Raw genomic sequence first — 21,629 nt, 5'->3', positions numbered from 1 at the left:
GTGGTGAGTTGTACAATGAAATAGATACCCGTGGCACACTGTTCTTTGCATTGATGCAGTCACTGTCAGCAAACTGCCAGCACAAAGAGCATAGTGTGGACATACAAAAGTGATTTAATTACAGTGGCAGCTGTTTGCCAATGTAACTTAGCTCTGGGGAAATGGGACAGGGCGCCCTGGCTTGCTGCCTTTCATACCACCACTGCCCACCTCCACCCCTGTATGAGCTACCAGCCCGATTCTGCCCAGAGGGTCGCTCTGAGGTAGCTTACCTGAAGTACCTGTGTAAAAGTGTAGGAAGCAGGACTATTTCCCTGCCTGCTGAGGTGTGGGGGTGTTAGCTCCCTGAGAGGCTGGAGTGGAGTAGCATCAGTGATTGGGCTGGTAGGACCCAGGCAGGGCAGTGCTGTGCACCCCTGAAGGGCCACACTCCGGGTGGAGGAGCCCTCAGTTTCCTCTTTATTTTTGTGGACCTCATTTCCCTACCCTCCTCTGAACTCTCCCATCCCTCCTCCCAGTGATCAACTAACTATATGCAGTGTTGCCAATGTAATAGCTTTTCAATCCTCCTTGTAAATTCAAACACCTCCCTCTATTTTCCATTCTTGGAGAAAACACTGTATGGATCCAATTACCTCTATGGAGAATGTAAAATGCTATCAAATCAGCATTCCCCACACAGATGCTCAGAGTTGCCCAATGGAGTAGGGAGACTTGCAAGTTAAGCGTGCAGCTTTGGAGGGGAGCCTCTGTCATTATCCCTGTTGGCATAGCAATTCCTTTCATGTGGCATCAGTTGATTTGGAAAAAAAAAAGTGTGACTTCTTGGAGGAGGGAATTGGGATTATGGCAGCTGGTAGACTCTGCCTGCTTTCCAATTATTTGATTCTAGAAGGGCAAAATCCCCTCACAGCCCTCCTAGTGCGGGGTTCTCAAACCCCTCAGGCCATTAAATGTAGATGATTGTCATGGAGTACAGTTTGGAAACTGACTCTGTGCTTAGCATCCTGGGGTGCATGTGGGAAGATCTCCACCCTCCCCTCCCTCCCCCTGATGTGGGCTATATTTTCCTGGGCCAGTAGTGCTAGGTCAGGCTTGAATGGAGTTGGATGGGGGAGCCGCTGTTCCAGGCTGGGGAGAGAAGCCTTCTCACTGAGAAGGGTGTGTGCTGGGGGGGGGGAAGCAGTTTGATCTCTGGGACGTGCTGTGGGTTTGTGTTCCAGATTCTTCCCCCATGGGGAGAGGGGTTGAGCCTGGAGATGCGCCTGCCATAGGAGGGGGTTTGATTCCTGGGGTGACTGGGGGCAAATCTTCACTTGAGTTGCTCCTTGGGGTGGCTGGTTCCCGAGGGGTGCCTTGGGGCGGGGTGCTGATTCCTGGGGGGCGTCTCCCCGGGGGATTGAGCTGGCTCCTGGAGGGATGTTCCCCGGGGAAGCTCTTTATCCTGGGGGTGGGCTGGTCCTGGGGGCGCCTCCCCTTCTCCCCGGAGGCGGGCTCAGCCCCCGCCGTCTCCTCATTTCTCGTTTCATTCCCTTTCTAGGAAATGTATGTGCGGGGCCGGCGGGGCTGCCCGGAGCCAGCGGGGCGGCTCCCGCCCACGGGGGGCTCCAGGAGGGGCCGAGGGAGGCCGCCGCCGGGCGGGGCGGGGTTTCTGCAGGGCTGGCCGCCGGCTCTCGCTCCTCCGGCCGGTGACAGGGGCAGGCGCTGGGTCCGGCGGCCGGGCCAGGGGCCGCCATGACGGGCAGGTAACGGAGAGCGGGCCGCGCCCCCCGGGATGGGGTCCCCAGGGGCAGCGTGCGGGGCTCGGCCGGGCCGGGGCGGGCGGGACAGGGCGCCCTGGCTCGCCGCGCCGGCCCTGCCCTCAGGCGCGCTCCGAAGTAGCCGCGCCGCGACACCCGTGGAAACGCGAGCGGGGCTGTGTCCCTGCCGGGGGGACCCGGGCAGCGCTGCGCACCGCCGAGGGGCTGGAGGAGCCCAGAGCCTGGCCGGCTGGAGGCCGCCCCGTGTGGTGTCGTGGGGCCGGTCGGTGTGTGGAAGTGCCCGGGCCAGGTTCGAGTCCCGGGTGCGGCTCTGGCCGCTGCAGGCGCGTCCCTCAGCTGTGAGTCCCCGGGGTTACTTATTTCAACACACGGGTCACCTCCCGCCAGTGAGGTGCTCGGTCTGACTCCCTTCTGCTGGAGTCTGGGGCCGCCGGCCCGGGGCGGGGGCGAGGTGACCTGCGGGCAGATCTGACAGAAGGAGCCTCTCCCTTCTGCCCTCTGCCTTCACCAGGGCCACACAAGCAGCAGGCTCCGTGGAAAAGCTTCAGAGGGGAGCTGAGTTAGTCTGTACCGGGAATAATTTAAAACCCAGTCAGAGGAGTTAGTGGAAATCTGTGCTAGTGTAAGAGATGAGAACCAGCTTCCCAACTAGGGATGTAAAATCCCAGTTAATCGGTTAAACCTTTGGTCCTTCCTGAGCATCTGTCCACGTCTTGAATAGGGTCGGGGAAAGAGGAGGTAAATCTAGGAAGAATTTAGACTATGAGCCATGCTGATTGTGTGTGATGTTTAAACCCTGTTCCCACGAAGCAAGGATCGTTCAAGGTTAGGGCCAAGAAAAGGGATCTTGGGCTATTTGAAAAAAGGATGTGAGTTTCTTTTTTGGGTTACTGGCGGGATTCTAGGTGGCCCAGCCAAACCAATCCAGTTTGCCAAATCTAGTGATCATGGTAATAAATTAATTAAACCCTTTGGTGCCATTCTCTTGTACATAATCAGAGCCCTGCCTTTTAAGGCATTAGTGTTGTTTTCAGTGCTATGCTGTGACATAAACATAAGGCTTCGTGGAACATTCCAGAGTATACATGCCCCTGTAATGTTGCTGCACTTCCCGCCGGTGAGTGCAGTGTCATCTCGCCCCACTCTCATGAGTGTTACTGGCCTGCAATGGGGAGAGTGGAGTGGTGTTGTTCCAGTTGCCACTGCCAGAGAGTATGGGGAGCAGACTCATGCTATGGGCACCAGGCCCCCCGCTAATCCCACTGGGCCACTAATTAGACACTCTGGCCCCTTGCCCCTCCAGCCAACAGCATTGGGGGAGGGACAAATGGCCCCTCAGCCCCCTATCATGAATTGTCAGTGTTTGTATTTATAGTAGTTTCCTCTCCTACCTCCCATCCAGCAGCTGCTGATCTATGGCCACCAGCTCCAAGGATGTTAAAAAGGCTTTTAATTAATTACCTGTGTAACCACTGTAATTTTCAGTGGTTACATGGTTACATGTGGGGTGAGCTAAGCTGGTGCCTGTGGGGAGCCTGTGTGTAGTTGTGAAGGTTAACTGCTGAGCTCAGACTTATTTGTTAACTGTGTACATGGTTGCACTTTCACATCCCTAATATCAGTACCTAAGACAGATAGAAAAGAAAGCATGGCGGAGGGAAAAGAATAGTAACTGAATTTGCATTTTAATAATAGTTCTGCCCTTGTAGTGATGAAAATAACTTTCTGAATATAATTAGCTCCAGTAATTAGGTTTATTTAATTATCCTATTAGTAAAGAATACTCTGGGGAAAATGTCCAATTAATTAAAATTGCAGTAAGAATGAATACATTACACTTAAATTGCATACTCTTTGGGAGCAGGGATGGTCTCTGTTTGTACAGTGCCTAGTACAGTAGAGTCCTGGTTTATAATTGCAGCTCTTACCATGTTTTAATAATACATTCAATATTATTATTATTACTTATTAATAATACATTCAATAAATAATAAAAAATGGTTTGTAATGTAAAAGTATCAAATGTAAATAACTGTTTTTGTTGTATATTGAGCAATGCATTTTCAAATATTACATTTATGATTTATTACAGTGCAGTGTGGAGGAGTCTGCTGAAACAGAATGCAAAAGATTTTGGGATTTGGGGGTCATGAGAGAAAAAAGATAACTGTGGTAAATTGGAATATGTGAATAATAATCTTGACTGCTACTATTTAACTAAATGACTACACTTCTCATTGTATTGGTTTGCTAATCTGTAAAATGAGTATAATTATGAGTTGTCCTATCATTTTATAGTTTACTAAACCTCAGCACATTTAGTTAATCAGTGACAGCCAGAATTGTTCACAAATTCCAGTTTGCGGACAATGTGAAGATTAAAAGGATAACATCAATTTAAAAATTGCCTCTGACTGAAAATACTAGTTATTGTTATAAGAAACATCCCAAGATACCTCAAAAGAGAGAGAGTGGAGACGTCTATTTTCTTGATAGCTTGGTTTAAGTAACATGAAATCTCATAATTAAAACTTGTAAAGCAATTTGAGAATCTTAGATGAAATATGCTATGCATGTACTAGGGATGTTGGAGTTTACTCGATTAACCGTTTAACTGATAAACTGATGCTTATCGGGTAATGATATCTAGCTCCCAGGGAGGCGGCTTTGCTGTGCCGGGGCAGCAAAGCCTCCTCTCCAGGAGTCAGGTGGGCAAGGATTGCAGGCTCCACTGGCAGTGAAGCCGCCTCCCCGGGAGCTGGGCCAGCAGGGGCTTTATACTGTAGAGTCTGCAGTGCATGTAACTGTAACTGCTAAGATTTTTAGCAGTTACTCGCTTACCATATTAAATGATTTTTAACATCCCTGGTATGCACGTATACAATATACTGAAGTGTCTAAAGCAATTTCTGAAAGGTCTAGCAAAAGCAAAGAATACCATCTGTCTGATGAAGGTTGTCCTTGAAGAGACATCATATACAGGAAATCTAATCCATTTCCAAATGGCCTCAGGTACTGTGCTTGCCACTTATCCCCTACAATTTTTATCGTGTCTCAATCGCTTTTCCTTCTTTTATTATTTTTTTCCTTCCTGGATGCTGTGTGAAAGAGAAACAGTGAAACACTCCCACAAAATAAGAAACAGTGAAACTGACAATAAACAAAGTAATGTCAAACACACAAAGTAAACAGACTAGAAAATAGATTTGTCTCTTGTTTCTAGCGCTGCAGCTTTAGGTTAGAAAACATATAGGTAAAAACACCTGTGTTCTAGTTATAGTTTTAGCTTTTGTCATTGAAATGGCATCAATAAAGAAAAAGTACACATTTTTTCAACTGCAAATAGGTTCTAAGAAAAGGTGCTTAGTGCATGCTTCTGTGTTATTACTGTAATCGGTATGAGTAAATATCTTTGTCATCATTTTACTTGGGCCCTATTGGGATTTGGATACTCCTCTGTACTTCCTGCAGTCAACACAAAGAAGAACAGCTGTACTTACAGATATGCTCATTCATTCTTCCTAATCCAGTTAGGATAAGAAGCAGGGAGTATATTACTTTCCATGAAAGTATTTTAGTAAGCCAGCTTCTGTCCACAGGCTATTTAATTAACAAGAAAAGGGAGCTATTACTGTGCATGTGATTCTCTTTCTCTTTGTGATGTAATTGCAAGTAAAATGAGTTAGAGTGTGGTGGGGAAGATGGGTAGTGTGAGTGCTTAGCTACTCTTACAGAGCCACAGCCATGCTCTGTAGCACATAGTGAACATATTACCTATGCAGATGGAAACGCTGCTCCCATTGGTGTAGGAAGCCCCCATGTTGACACATCAAATCTATACTAGGGGTTATATCAGTATAACTACATTACTCAAAAGTACAGATTTTTTTTCCCATACCCCTGAGCGACATAGTTATGCTGACATACGTTGGTAGTGTTGAGCAAGCTTTAATTACAACAAGAGTTGTGACTGCAAACAAGAGCAATAATGCGGACTTTGTCTGAATCATGAACAATCACTCTTGGTCTGGCTTTAAAAAAATGCATTTTATTTTTATCTTTCAATCTAAAGCTGTCCTCTGAGGCTAGCTGAGTCAGTTTTAACTCACTGGAAAGTCTTTAGAGATTTATGGATCAGTCATTGAGCTGTTTCCCTTGGTAGCTACTCATCTGTGCCTAAGAGCAGTGTGGCACAGTATTTGCTTTGGTTTAGTCTCAGAAAGTGATTTGTTAATAAGGTTTTGGCATCAGTCCTGTTTCTTGAAAGTGATCTACAGATGTGGGTATTTGGGAGATCTCGGCTGGAGCCATTTTTGGCCTGTGATGTTCAAAGAAATCCCAAAAACTTTAAAAAAAAATGTAAATCAGTTTGGTCAATTCTGAAGGGTTTATCCTCCCCCTCCATTTGTTTTCTACATTAGAGGTTTAGTTCTGTCTAAGTGTGAAAGACTGTGATGACTGGCAAGCTAGTGAAATAGCGACATTATAAAAGCAGAGAGCGTGAAAGCTGAGTATTTGAGAGGGAAAGGGACTTTTAGTCAGACTGTTCTAAAACACGTTAATTAGTCTTAACATTGAGTTTTAACATTTTGAAAGAAAGAACACACTTGTTAATTATTTGACATGTTCACTCCCAGGTAAAGTTGAACACCCTTAACTAGGGTTACCAAATGGTTTCAACAAAAATACCGGACACACTTGACATTACATCACAATCAACATTACATCTTATTTAGAAAATACCGGACATTAATATTTTCTCAATTTGTTTCCCGAACAGAAAACTCAAATACTGGACTGTCTGGTTCAAAACTGGACACCTGGCAACCCTACCCTTAACTATGTACATCTTCTAAGACATTCCTAGGAGATGCTTCAGCAATACCTGGGAAGATCAGATCTGTCATACCTGATATTTCTGAAGTTAAAAGCAAGCAGAAAACTCCATTTTGAATAAAAAATCAGGTACTCATTATACACTGTAGAGAAGTAAAATGATATAAAAAAAGCACAAGGGCAAGTGAAAAAGCCTCTGTGCAGATCACCTTGTGGTGCACACAGTTTGAAGCCCTTGTTGAAAGGTAGGAGGAACTGAAGATGAGGCTGCTGCTGCTTTCTCATTGAAACTATGATTTTCTTCATCTCTGCTGGCTAACTTAGGGTACGTCTAGACTACCGCGTTTTGTCGACGGAAGTTTTGTCGACAGATACTGTCGACAAAACTTCCGTCGACAATTTGCGTCCAGACACATGGAGTTCTGTCGACAAAGCAAGCCGCTTTGTCGACAGAACTCCGTAGTCTGGACGCAGTGTTACAGGCAATAACACCTTCTGTCGACAGAGTTCTGTCGACAGAAAGTGTTATGCCTCGTAAAATGAGGTATACCAGCGTCGACAAAACCGCGGAGTTCTGTCGACGTTATGTCGACAGAACTCCGCGGTAGTGTAGACGCTGGTATTGTTTTGTCGACAAAAGTGGACTTTTGTCGACAAAACTAGGTAGTCTAGACACACCCTTAGATTCTAGTATAAACCAGGGATGTTAAATATCGCTTAATTGAATAATCGAGTAACCTCATGAATTCTTATCAGTTAGTTGACTATTCTCTAGTCCCCAGGGGTGGGGCTGGCAGCCAGTGCGCTTCGGTCTCACTCCTGAGGAGCCAAGCTCCCCTTGCAGACTGGCTGCCTGTCGCCCAGTGATAAACAGGCAGCAGCACGGGGTGGCAGCAGCCCCTGTTCTGGGGACGTCTGAGCTTCCCGACCTGGTGCGAGCCAAAAATGAGCTTGGCTGCCTGCCTATGTAGCTCCTAATACACTTCAAATGTAGATCCACAGCGGGGGTAGGTCCCAGACCCAGCGCGAGCCAGGACAGAGGCTGCCTGTCTGCCCAGCTCCTAATACACTTTAAATGCAAAGCTGCAGTGGGGTAGGACCCAGACCTGTCGCAAGTCAGGAGTGAGCCGGACTGCTGGCCAGCCTGCTAAAAAATGTACTGGCTGGGGGCGAGGGAGGGAAATGCATGGAGTCTATAGCATTAACCTATAAGCTTTTGCTTATCAGTTAATCGACTACACTATGACGTCCCTAGTATAAACTACAGGTTGGACAGCTCTTATCCGGCACACTGGGGATCTGACCGGTCTTGAACTAGGGAATTTGCTGGACTATAGAATGTTCCCTGCCACTGCCCCCAGCCGCCAGCTCCTAGTGGTGGGGCGGAGGGGAGCGGGTGGACTACTGCCAGCCCCTGCTGGGCTGCCTGCTAGGTTGCTGGCCCCACTGCCTCTTCCCAGGCGGGACTGCCTGCTGTGCTCCAGCAGCTCGCACTGCTGCGGGCTGTCATAGGCTCTGGCCCCGCGCTGCCACAGACTGGCTCTGGCCTTGGTTGGGCTGCCAGGGGCTGCCGAGGGCTCAGTCTCTGGTCCCAGCCCCACAGCAGCCCATGGACTCTGGCCCTGCTTTCACAGTCTGTCCAGGGCTCCAACCCCATGCTGTGGCGGGCTTCTGGGGCTGCCGCCAGCCCCCGTCCCACTGCCATGGGCTGCCAAAGGCTCGGGCTCCTGTTCCATAGCAGCCCACAGTCTCTGACCCCTTCCACAGGCTGTCCAGGGCTTCAGACCGATCCTGCGCTGCTGAGGGATGCCATGACCCAGCCCCAGTGCTGTGGGCTTCTGGGGGCTGCTGCCAGCTCCAGCCTCACTGCTGGGGGCTGATGCCAGCCTCAGCCTCTACCCCCTCCCATTGCTTCAGCCCAGCCTCTCCTGATTGCCCTCCTGCCACTGGGCTACCGGGATTCTCTGATCCAGGAACATCCAGGGTCCATGTTGTCGGACTAGAGAATTCCGGTTTTGGGAGGTGCAACCTGTACTTCCCTCATCTGTTTTAATATCAGAAAGGACCATTGTTGGTCATACCCTGTTAAACAGTTGTGCAAATCATTCCGCTCGTTGTATTATTTCTAAAGTTTTCCAGGTTGTAAATATGACTTACTTAATCTCTCATTACTGCCTTGAAAATCCCATTTTTGCCTGCATAATTTATTGTAAAATAAATAGCCAAGGATTACAATGGCCGTTGGATTGATTTTCTTGGACTGTGCTACTTCTGATGGGATGATATTCTGGCCTGGACGTGCCTGCCATCCTCTACTCAGTTCCTTTAAGGAATCGACTTTTATTGTTTCAGATTTTTTTTCAAGACCCATTTATGTAATGTGATCCTCTCTTCCTTTAGGGGGTGGGAGGCAGGAGCCATGCAAAGGGTGGGCGCCTGGCTGAAACCCTGCACAGTTACTAGCAGAGCCAGTGCTCTGGAGGCTGGAATGTCAAGTATGTTCCTTTTCTCAACTTCCTGATCTTACACAGCATGCAACTTTTGGAGACTGGAGTTTATCTGGAGAGCAAGAATCTTCATGCTTTCACTGTTGGGGGGATGCGTTATACACCTGGAGTGAAGGGTTCTGCTGATTGCAACACCCTTCCTCATATTGTGTAATGCATGCTCTCGCAGGGGACTAGAGTAGCCGGGATCTGATGATAGCCTGCAGTAAAGGACAGAGTTGTTTGCTTGGAGATCACTGACCTCGTTTGCATTTCTTCTGTGTTTCTTTTCTGGTTTGATTGAGAAGCTTTATTGGTTTAAGTGGATGAGTTACTTGAAGAATGAGATTTTTAAATTCATGTCTTGGAAAATGGAGCAGTTGTAGATTCAGTGTGCAAATCTGACACAGAATTAATCTCTGATGCTGCTCCTACCCACTGCCTTCAGTAGGGTCATACCAGTGGGATACAGGAAAGAAAGAAAATCTGATTTGTTCGACTTGTAAGAGCATGGTGGATAATGTGTAAGAAGCAGCAGCAGTCTACTTGTCTTGATTTAGCACTTTTGAGAACTAAACGAAACTCCCAGAAGGAAAGTGACTCACTGAATTTTCAGTGCTTTTGTTCTCTCCAGTTGTCTTTCTGCACTCCCCTTCAGTGGCATTGGGTACTATGGCTGGCATGAGACTTCGGGGGCTGGCATCTTCTAAGCTTTACCAACGCCGGCAGGATCGGCTGAGTGGCACAGGGTCACTCCTGAAAGACGAGACACAGGCAACAGCTGGGATACCTGGGTAGGTCTCTGAGACAAAGGAAATGGGATTATTGGAATGTTTCATAAGGCTCCATACACTTCTTTTGAAGCAGGCGATGTCTACAGACAGGCTCCGATTAGTGTATTTTTATTTCCGGACAGTTTTGAAGAAAAAGGGTTCCCTGGCTCAGAGGCTTTCAGTTTGTAACAATAACAGGAAAGCAGCAATGGCGAACCCTTCCCATTTGGAGCACCATACAAGGATCTTCAGACTCAACAGTGCTTCTGGTCTTTCTTGCTATTAGTGAGGGCTGAAGGCACTGTGCGAGAACAAGGACCTACTGTAAAATGCTAAGTCATTTTAAATACTGAAAAGGTCCTATGGTAGAAAATAAAAGCGAATGTGAATTGAAGCTAGAAAGGGTAAGAAAATCATCATTTTGCTTGTTAATATATTTTCATAATATAACTTAGTAACAAAGTTACAGTTAAATACAGTACATAAGTGTAAATTGCAGGGATTATGGCTAGAGAAATTTAGTCAGCGGTTCTCATCAAGGTTACATGTATTCCTAGGAGTACTCAGCAGTCTTCCAGGGGATACAGCAACTCATCCAGGTATTTGCCTAGTTTTACAATAGGCCAATGTTAAAAGCTCTAGCAAAGTCAGTGCAAACTAAATTTTCATACAATGACCTGTGTAAACTGCACTGTATACTATACACTGAAATGTAAGTACAATATTCCAATTAATTTATTTTAGAATTATATAGTATTTATATAGAAAAACTAAAGCAAGCATTTTTTCAGGAATAGTGTGCTGTAACACTTCAATATTTTTATTTCTGATTTCGTAAGCAAGTAGTTTTAAAGTGAGGTGAAACTTGGGGTATTCAAGACAGATCAGATTCCTGAATGGGTGTAGTTACCTGGAAAGGTTGAGGGCCACTGGTTTAGTGAAAGGCCATTTGAAGTATTACAGGTTTTGATTACATTTGGACCCAGACACTTTGGTCTCTCATCTTTTCCATTGTCTTTCAAGAATGGAACGTGACTGAAAGCTTGGTCTCCGAAGCTCCAGACAGACACGTGTAGCGAGTGTCAGGAGCTGATAGCAAGTTAGATGAAGGGCGTGAGGTATGTTTACCATTTATAAATAAGGTTTGCAATTGAGGAACTTTGATTAGTATCCATTCTTTTGCCAGTGCTAGACTAGATTACTACAGTGTGTTCTGTAGGTGATTGTCCTTGTGCGCTATTCTTTCTGAAGAGTATGCAGTGTGCATGCTTGCTGAGTGGTAGCTCTCACATGGATACTTATGATTTATAGTCTGTACTACAGGTTACACCTCCAAAAACTGGCACTCTCTGGTCCAGCAGCATCAGGATGCTGCTGGACCAGATTGCCTGGGAGCCTAATGGCATTAGGACCAGCAGCCTGGTTAGGGCTGGGGCTGGGGCCCCCAGCAGCTGGTGACAAGTGGGGGCCAGAGCTCAGTGGCAGCTCCCAGAAGGTGGGCTGGAGCTGCAGTGCCTGGAAGCTCGCAGCAAAGGGGCTAGAGCCAGAGCCCTCACCAGCTTGTGGCAGTGCAGTCTGGGGCCAGAGTCCCTGGAAGCTCGCAACAATGGGACTGGAGCTGGAGCCCTCAGCAGCTCGTGGCAAGCAGGGCCAGGGTCAGAGTCCCCAGAAACCAATAGCAGTGGGGCCGGAGCTGGAGTCTCCAGCAGCCCATGGCAGCACGGGGTAATGGCTGGAGCCTGCAGCAGCCCCACCTAGGCTGGCAGTGGGTTGGGAGGGTGAGGAGGCAGAGGCAGGGGGACAGCTGGGGTGGTAGCAAGCTGTCAGCCCTGAGGACTTAGGGGCTGGTGGCAGAAGACCTCCCCTGATCCCCCAAATTCTCTCATTCAGTGCCAGACCAGGGAGGTCCAACCTTGTCATTTCTAGTTGCCTTTTGGGTGCCGTTCACAACATTGTTTTTGATCTCTGAAGCCAACTATGGTTTAGGACTTTTCTGCCTCTTATGTTTCAATCCAGCATTTGAGATCTATGGGGATACTCGAGAAGAGATTATAATCTGTTGGGGAAAATTACTTTTTGGGCTCTAAATGGCCTCATTTTGTAAGGTTTTTTTTCAGCTGAGAATTCACTTTTGAAGGATACTTTTTGTGATTTCCTTTCGCCTAGAATATAAAAAGCCCCACTAATTAGTGCTCCCTCTTCAGGCAAATGATGTAAGTCCTAAGGCTGTGTTGATATCAGTTGATGATGGTGAACGACAGGTATGTATGTGTAGGCATGACTTTTTTCATATATGTGATAGAATCTCCTAACTGAGCACTGGTATGATCATTTTAGGTCCTTTCAAAATATTTGAGTGCATGTACATTAGAGGACCAAGTGGAAACAGGAAGAATGGTGGATCCTTGCGAACCTTAACACGGTATTTTAGTTATATGTGATAGAAAATGAGAAATACACTCTGTTAAATGAAGTTTATTTAAGATGACCGAAAAGACATTGCGCTGGTTTGAGGGGAATACTGTAAATTAGTGCCCTTTCTGGAAATTTACCAAGCATATTACTATGTTGAGATGGGATGCAATATTGAGTACCTGCTACATGTGCACAGGATCCCTTGTGTGGAATGTAGGACACAGCCATCCCTGTAGTATGTCACTTAAACAGCTGTGTGGCGGCATTTCTCCTGTGGGATAATCATGCAGACATTGCGTTCTCTGAACCCTGCTGGAATGTGTGATGGAGGAGTGGAATTTTCATTTCTTGAACCTCCCACGCGATTAACAGCTGTAGCAGGCAGACAAAGAGATAACAAAAGATCCTGCACTGCCTTTTTATCATGATCTGGCTGTGAACTGCACTGAACACCTTGCTTTGCTTTTTATCCATTGGAGTGAGGATGAGAGGTCATGGAGTGAGACTGAACATGTATCCCTGGTTTAAAGGAAGGGATAACAACATGTGTGCAGTTCCATTTGGGTGCTAGGCCCAGAAGGGAGGGGAAAGGGCCAGGTATGCTAAAAGAAGCACAGTTAACTTGAAGCTAGAGTGACCAGATAGCAAGTGAGAAAAATTGGGACAGAGGGTGGGGGGTAGGGGGGCAATATGCGCCTATATAAGAAAAAGCACCAAATATCAGGACTGTTGATCACCCTACTCAGAACCTAGTCATGTTTGTTTTTTAAAGGAGAGAGTTTAAATCAGTCTGTTTTGTTCTCTCTAGTTGCTGTATGAAGAACCCATGCAAGCAAAAAAGAAAAGTAATTATACAGGGGAAGGATACTTGTGTTGGTTACCATGTTGGCGTAATGTCAGATAAATGGAGAATAATGTTATGGGGAGCTGGGAGATTTTTAGTAGGGAGATATTTCCCCTTATTTTCTTTGTTCTGTTCTGTTAATATGAGTCTCAATCTAGGCAGTACTTTGCTGCTTTTTTATTGCCTTACAACAGTGGTCACCAAGCAGTCGATCGGGATCTACCAGTATATCTCGGAGCCTCTGGCAGGGGATCCTGACGGGCTTGGCAGGACTGCCAGCACTTCACCTGCCCCTCCCCACACGGCGGCACATCTCCTGCCCTTTGCCTTGGAGCTGCCCCTGCTTGTTGTGCAGGGCAGGGGAGGGAGAAGGGGGAGCTGATGTCAGGGTGCCCCCCCTCCCATCCTGTATCCTATCTCCACAGAAGGGATGGGGGGCATGGGACTTGGGATGGAGGGAGTTTGCTGGCTGCTTTTGGGAGTGGTGCAGGGCCAGGGCAGGGGTGAGCCTGCCTTAGCCCCACTGCACCCCCACCCAGAAGTCCCCTCAGGTAAGTAAGGTCCAGCTGGAGCCAGAATCCCGAACCCCTGCCCCAGCCCTGAGCCCCGTGGACCCAAACTCCCTTACAGAGCCTGTACCCTGAAACCTCTCCTGCACCCCAACTCCCTGCCCCAGGCTCAGCTCAGAGCCCCTCGCACACCCCAGATCCCTTAACCCAAGACCAGAGCTCTGCCCCTGCCTGGTGAAAGGGAGGGAAGATGGGGGAAGGAGGAGGATGGAGTGAGCAGGGGCGGGGCCTCAGAGAAGGGTATTTGGGTCTGAGGTAGATCCTAGATTGCACTTCAATTCAAAAAGTGACCTCATGCTTAAAAAGGTTGGAGACCCCTGCCTTACAGCTTTAACTGGCATGATGGTGTCAGTGTGGACCCTTCCAGAGCTTTGCATAATGGCTATCTCTGGTGGAGCAAAACCAGGGCGGATTTTGAGGGGAAGGGTAAAATTCTCTAGTGTATGGGAGGTGCCTCTCTCTCTCCAGGTTCTTATAGCATCCATCACTGTCATCTCTTTCTCACGCTTTCTTTCAACACTTTAAGTCCATCATTTCGGTAACCGCGTTTGGTTCTTTAAAGGATTTGAAACCACAGACAGAGGAATACTTCTTTTTAGGGTCAAACAAAGATTTTTTATTTTTTCTATTTACTTTATAATTAATTTTTCATGTAAATCAATTCACTATTTTTGATTCTTTTAAGACAATAGAATATACAAAGAAAAAGTAGAAAAACAGTACAGTTAAAAAAAAACAAGAAATAATAACTTCTCCTACAGATATACCCTCCTGATTTACCTTTAAACAATTTATGGAGTTAACAAATATATAATACTCACATTAAGAAAGATAGAAGCATTGCTTAGATTCAGGAGATATTCTTTTCTTTATGTTTTTCCTTTTTGGATTTTTTGTTGCAACTTACGACCGGTATTGTTCCCCTTTCAGAGTTTATGTGCAGCAGCGAGATTCAGCGCTGGGGAGGGAGCTCTGGTTAATCAGACCTAGCTTTTTGGATTCGCAACCCGTCCACTCTTGGTCTGTTCCATCCAACCTTATATACCCTGTTTCAGTATTTTGGTACTCCTCCACTTGCCTGACAATTGCCGACGTTAGATTTTTGTTGTCTCATTCTGCCCTTACAAAAACTTTCATCTGCTCCATTTGGGGTAATCAGCACTTTGTTGCATACTGCTGTCTGAGTTACTTACTTCCCTAAAAGCGGGGTTATTGTTGGTCATCCAATCAAATTTTGTTTTTATTTTACATCTCCTGTATCTCACAATGCTGCCTTTCCTTTACACTTACAATTAAACTGGTGTTCATTTGACATATTCTGGGTAGGCCTCAATCCCTTCCTTTCACACATCAGTAAGTTAAAGTGACTTTTCAGACATGTGCAGAGATGGTGAAGATAAACTTTCTTCACCACGAAAGTGAGTGCATCCATCTTTAGTGGTGGGAAATGATTGATGTGAAGCAAAATGTTTTGTTCTATGACAGTACACCAATGTTTTGTTCTGTGATTCTTGTTGCCTCTCCCCCCAATAAAATAAAATCTACTAGTCATAATTTCAAAACAGTCAGTTTCTGCAATGTGCTGTTTTGTGATGGAAATCTCTCTTTGATTTGTAGCAGAGCCATGCCTCTTGTGTACCCTGTTGCTTTGAGATCTATGTCATAACACTAATTACATTGCAGGGGTGTTCTAAAGTAGAGAAATAAAACTGGTTGTGTGGTCAGAGATGCTGTAACTGATTTTTCGCTTGCTCAGCCCCCGGTGTGTAAACATATAACCACTGTAAATTTCAGCAGTTACACATTTACAAAAGTAAACACATTTTAACATCCCTAAGTAGAGTGGCACATAACATGATACTTCCGTGAAATGTCTGCATTTGAAAAACTGAATCAGTACAAGTTATGATGCCAACTGGTGAAGGACTGGAAAATTCATTCTTCTTTGAGTAGTGTCCCTGTGAGTGCTCCACTGTTGGTGTTGGGTCGTCCCGGCGCCACACATCGGTGCCGGGACAATCCGACAGCAACAGTGGAGCACCCACGGGGACACACGTCTCAAGGAACTGTCGTTACTGCACCAAGGTGAGTAACTTCCTGATGCTCATGGACTGCTCTGATCTCTCATTGTTGTGCCAGACAGTTGTCTGCCACAGTGCTGGAAGTTCAGGATGTTTTGACATTACTTTGTTTTGTCTTTCCTGTCTTTGTGATACAAGCTTATTATTAAACAGTAGGGACATCTGTGTTTGATATTTGTGTAGGACACAGTAAATTAGTGAATTGCATGGAATAAATGTAGCTTTTCTGGTTGGAGGTTGCACTCTGTGAAAATAATTGTATTTTAACATCTTGTGGTGGTTGTGATATTGTTTAAATTTAAGTGAGACTAAATTTTTTTTTTTAGATCAAAGGAATAAATGTTTTAAGTAAAACTGAAAAAAAGATTAGAAATTAAAGTATAGAACTCAGCTCATGGTTATGCAAGATCTATTGTTATCAGGCCTTCTCAACCTACAGATACAATAAAATCTGGGTACTCGTTTATAATATAATTGTCTTCTGGCCAGGTTACAACATAACTGTGATATACTGTCTGCTCAAGAACTTATGTCCCCTACAGATTTCAACTGTCTTTGTAATTGAGGCAGGGAACAATCGTGTTATCAATAGGTACCCTGAATCTAATCATAGAATCATAGAACTGGAAGGGACCTCGAGATGTCATCGAGTCCAGCCCCCCACCCTCAAGGCAGGACCAAGCTCCGTCTACACCATCCCTGACAGAAGTCTATCTAACCTGTTCTTAAATATCTCCAGAGAGGGAGATTCCACCACCTCCCTTGGCAATTTATTCCAATATTTGACCACCCTGACAGTTAGGAATTTTTTCCTAATGTCCAATCTAAACCTCCCCTGCTGCACTTTAAGCCCATTACTCCTTGTCCTGTCCTCAGAAACCAAGAGGAACAAATTTTCTCCTTCCTCCTTGTGACACCCTTTTAGATATTTGAAAACCGCTATCATGTCCCCCCTTAATGATAAGTGTTGTGCAGATGGGGCCTCAATAGCTAAGAGAACTCACCAAGCAGCGCAGCAAATTCATTGTCTCCCAGAGGGTTGGAGTGGGGCAGAGAAGAGAAGATTGAGTAGGTTTTGGAGTGTGTGTACTCAATCAGCTGAGCTTCTCTGCATTAGGACAATTATTTTAGGAATGCAGGAGGGCTCTAAGAACTGATCTTTATCTTTCCATTTGCCATTTTACTCATTCATTTCTTCCCTGGCAGGGCTGCCAAAATGGAACAGAGATCCTTTACATACAGGGGTGAATGTTTTTCTGTAACATAAACATAGTTTAGCAGTCTTTAAAACTGATAACTTTTAAGATGATCTCCGGAAGGAATATTTGTTTGGCGTTATGTAAAACTATGTTTTTGTACTTTTGTTAGTAGTTTTATTTTCCTGGTTACATCCTTTTTTTCTTTTCCTTCTCACTGGTTCAGAGAGAGTGTGTAATCGGTGTGGATGTTTGTCTTGAAATGAGATTTTCTAGGTTAGAGATGTCAGAGAGTGTCCTTTTTCTCTGTGTAGGAATTATAAGGATTTTTACTAGGGATGGAAATCCCGTTTTATTAGTTCACCAGTTAAATGTTAGGTTTAACCAATTAACTGATTAAATGGGGGTGGGAGGAGCACTGCTGCCCTCGGTGCGCCTAGGCTGGCCCCCAGTTAACCATAACCAATAAGCGTCACCCACTAAGGGTGATACCAACCGGTTCACCAATCACATCCCTAATTTTTACCAGCATTCAGTGAATTTTCTCTACTTTGTCATAGGGATGTTAGTGACTAGTTGACTATCCGTTAAGCATAAGCACTTAAGGGGAGGAGCAGGAGCCAGTGCTGGCTCCGCGGGAGGCAGGGGGGTAGCGGGGACTGGGCATGAGCTGGGAATCAACTGTCCCAGCTCGCATAGTTATGAAGCTTTAACTTTTTGACTCTTACTGTAATTTAAATAATTGTCTGACTTCTCCCCATAATTTCCACAATTGTGAAAATTGTAATTGATAAAAGTTGAAAATCCATAATTTTGCACAATAGTGAACATTTAATAAAAGCAAAGCAAAGTTTAAAAATAAAAACTGACATTATTTTTGAAATAACAATCAAATTCTGTGTTATGTATTTTGATGTGTATGTACTATGTAGTTTTGCATACAGACACTTAACATTTTTTTCCCTAGATTACTGGGTCCTATTTGTGTTTTATCTTTAAGGAACAGATTATTGGCCCAGTTGTATTTTTTCAACTCATGAGCCGGTTATGGCTTCCACACAGACCTCTTGCCGGTTTCTTTAATCTCAATTACTTTTATTCACTTTTTTTCCTCTCCAATTCCCAGAGGTGTTTGGACTATATTACCAGTTGTAGCTTCTAATTACCCTCTTTGCTGCTTCTGGCAATCTAATGCTGTAACAGGAGTGTTGGGACATTTGGAATGGCCTTACAGGGTGAGAGTTTTGATGGTGTCCACAGCTGCTCTTTTGCAGTAGGAGTCCTTGGTAGAACCCTACACAGATACAAAATTTGTATCTGCATCTGCAAAAATGAGCCGCAGATATCCACATCCACATTTGCGAATGCAGACACCCGTGGATATGCGCAAATTTGCAAGGTTCTAGATAAAAAATGTGTATCTGCCTCTGTAGTCGCAAAAATGAGCTGCAGATATCTGCCTCCATATAAAGCAGATATCCCCAGATTTGCAGGGCTCTAGTAATGGGTGTTGTGTATATAAACATAAATCCAATCCCATAGCTTTAGACATTTTCTCATTTTTGAGAGTAGGTGTGCTGAATGAATTTCTTTGACAGCTGCAGGTTAAATCCTGAGCTGCATTTCAAGCTTGTATTTCAGGCTAATGCAGAGATTGAGGACAATAATGTAGCCACACAAAAGAACAAACCATTTTACTCTTAATTTCCTACAGGGTTATGAGGCGTTTTTTTTAACCGAAAGAAGTTCCTGCATCTGCAGCCCTCAAACCTTACTTGTCTTACGGAATGAGGGGGTCAGTCAAGGATTAGACCCTACATTTCAATTATCTTTTTTTTTTTTTTGGACAATGCTGCCATCTGACTATTTCCTACAACCTCTCATGACAAATAGTTATTTCTTAGTAGGGATTATCCCACTACAGCTGGCTTTTTCCAAGGATTTTACTCTGTGTGGAGACATTAGAGTAGCCAGGTATCTGGTTTTCACCTGGAATGTCTGGTTGAAAAGGGATCCTGGTGGTGCTGACTAGGCGTTAAGGGTATGCCTACACAACGGTGCTATTTCAGGATACTTCTGGTATCCCAAAATAGCTTTTCCGCGTCTTGACAGCGCACCCGTTATTTTGAAATATCTTTCGAAATAACAGACCCACTATTCCGACGTCCCTGTAAACCTCGTTCCATGAGGATTAAAGGGACATTTTGGAATTACGCAATAAGCTATTTCGAAATACACTCGAAATAAGCTACGCAACTTGCGTAGCTCAAATTGTGTAGCTTATTTCGAGCTAAGGGTGCAGTGTAGATGCACCCTAAAAATCCAGTCAGCAGCCCAATGTAGCTAAGACAGGCTCCCCATGTGCCATAACTCTGTGGCTTTCAGGCAGTGGCTGGCAGGACCCTGCTGCTAGTAGGCATACAGGGTGTGGGGTGAGGGCCAGAGAGACTTCTCCTGCTGTCCCCCTCTGAGAACTGGTTCTTCCGCTCCAGTTGGCTGGGAACTAGGGATGTAAGCAACTGCTCAACTAGTTGCTTCCCCACCCCTTGCTGCCTCTATCAGAAAGAGGCAGCAAGGGTGGGGAAGAGGAGTGGGTAGTGGGGGGAGCTGGTTTAAAAGATGGTCCCCCCCACTCCAGCTCCCGCTGGGGATCTTGTACATTTCAAAGCGGAAGCACCACATGGAGCCTGGGGCCAGTGGGGAACTCAGAGTCCTCCACTGGCCCCAAGCTTCATGCAGCGTTTCAATCTCATTGCCTGTTTGATTAGTTGATTAATCTAATTTTAACATCCCTGCTGGGAACCACAGCCCATGGGAGTTGTGGTGGTAGTGCCTGCAGGAGCAAGTAGTGCGCGGAGCCCCCCCTTCCTCCCATCTAGGAGCTGCAGGGACCAGCCAGCCATTTCCTGGGAGCTGCCTTAGGTAAGTGCTGCCAACACCCTGAACCCCCTCCCATGCCCCAACCCCCTTGACCCTAGCCCAGAGCTCCTCCCACACCCCAAATGCCTCATTCCTGGTCCCACCCCACAACCCACATCCCCAATTGGAGCCCTCATGCCCCCCCTGTATCTCAACCCCCAGATCTGAGCCTCCTCCCGCATCAAACTCACTCCCAGAGTCAGCACTCCCTCCAATATGCCAAACCCCTCAGCCTAGCTCAGAGCCTCCTCCCACATCTCTCATCCCTGGCCCCACCCCAGAGATTGCATCCTTAGCTGCAGTTGTGCAACCCCTCTCTCCCAGCCCAGGGAAAGTGGAAGAGGAGGAGGATGGAAAGGGCAGGGCAGAACAAGAGCTGGACAAAAGTGTTTGGTTTTATGCCATTAGAAAGCTGACGACCCTGAGGAATATGACTGCAGATTACACAGTTGTTTTATGCTGGCCAGTTCCGTTCTTGCAGTATTGAGGTCATAAGACCTCAATGTCAACGGAAGGTGGTAGGAAGCCATGCTCTTTCTGAAACAGCAATTAAAATGAATTTAAAAGGGAAATGTAAGTAGCAGGGTTATTTTTAATAACCTAAAGTTTGTGACCAAGGGAAACTAGAAACGTGCTTTGTTGTGCTTCATATTGGGCACATGGGGAGTATTATAGCATATGTGGATCTCTGACAGTCTTCAAAGCTTGGAGTGTTTTGGTAGCCATGTTGGGCCCAAGACATTGGAGAGACAAGGTGGGTGAGGTAAAGTAATATCTTTTATTGGACCAACTTTGGTTGGTAAAAGGGTGAACTTTCAAGCTACAGAGCGCTCGCTCTTCTTCAGGTTTGATATTACCTCACCCATTTTCTCTCTCTAGTCATAGGAACTGTCATTTCCCCCCACACATCTAGACTCTTTCCTCAGCTTTATACTTAGAATACTGTGCCTGTTTTTATTGTTTAACTTCCGGGCCAAGTGGTTTGTTTTGCTTTTTTCCAGGTTGATTTGAATAAGTGTTTAGTGGTGAGCTTATTAAAATCCTACCATTATGAACCTTCCTGGACTGTGCGTTAGTTGAAGCAAAACTGTGATGGGAAACAAATTGCTTGGCCTTGTGATTGTGTTGCTACAAACACTAACATCCTGGGCTGACTGTTCCTGTGCTGTCCCAGCAGAGCTTAGGGAAATGTCTGGAGATTCTGTAAATCATGAACTGTGGGCCAAAGGTTACAGGATTTCCTGCCTATTCATAATTCTGGTGAGATTCTAAGTGTAATGGCCCTTTTGCTCTGCACTGAGGAAACAAATTACATTGTAATGTCTCTAAATTAGTACTGCTATTTAATCTAATTAATCAGTGGTCATGGTTCTCCTTTGGCTTGTACCTGTGCAAAATGGAAGTGAAGCGTTTCCACCACTGTTAGGGTACGTCTAAACTACATGGCTCCGTCAACGGAGCCATGTAGATTTGTTGTTTTGGCAAAGGCAAATGAAGCCACAATTTAAATGTGGTAAACCACATCCCACGAGGAATAACGGGGCTGCCGACAAAAGCTTTGATGTCGGCAGGGGAGCGTCCAGACTAGCGCGCTGAGCGGACAAACAGCTGGTCAGCTGTTTGTCGGCTCAGCGCGGCAGCCATGTAAATTGAAATGAAGCCGCGATCATTTAAATCGCGGCTTCATTTGCCTTTGCCTGTGTGTCTAATCTACATGCCTCTGACGACAGAGGCATGTAGTCTAGACACA

The 21,629-nt window shown here is 45.7% G+C and overlaps 1 protein-coding gene across 6 annotated transcripts in view; it reads left to right on the top strand.

Annotated features, from left to right (window-relative positions):
- Nucleotides 1-1,585: 1,585 nt before the first annotated feature.
- Nucleotides 1,586-21,629, top strand: part of LIMS2 (LIM zinc finger domain containing 2) — a 47,613-nt gene continuing 27,569 nt past the window's right edge. For 2 of the 6 annotated variants that reach the window (XM_075937442.1, XM_075937441.1), the window contains exon 1: nt 1,586-1,745. In XM_075937442.1, coding sequence (XP_075793557.1) covers nt 1,735-1,745 — 11 coding nt within the window. In that variant the 5' untranslated portion in view covers nt 1,586-1,734. Of the gene's footprint in view, nt 1,746-1,868; nt 2,099-9,124; nt 9,877-9,909; nt 10,260-21,629 lie in introns of those variants that run through there. The other 4 variants (XM_075937445.1, XM_075937444.1, XM_006131009.4 and 1 more) reach the window with 4 other exon arrangements.

This window comes from Pelodiscus sinensis, chromosome 10 (genome assembly GCF_049634645.1).
Source record: "Pelodiscus sinensis isolate JC-2024 chromosome 10, ASM4963464v1, whole genome shotgun sequence".
Lineage (NCBI taxonomy): Eukaryota > Metazoa > Chordata > Testudines > Trionychidae > Pelodiscus > Pelodiscus sinensis.
The sequence above is the reverse complement of the archived record's forward strand: the minus strand, read 5'-3'. Positions and strand labels throughout refer to the sequence as shown.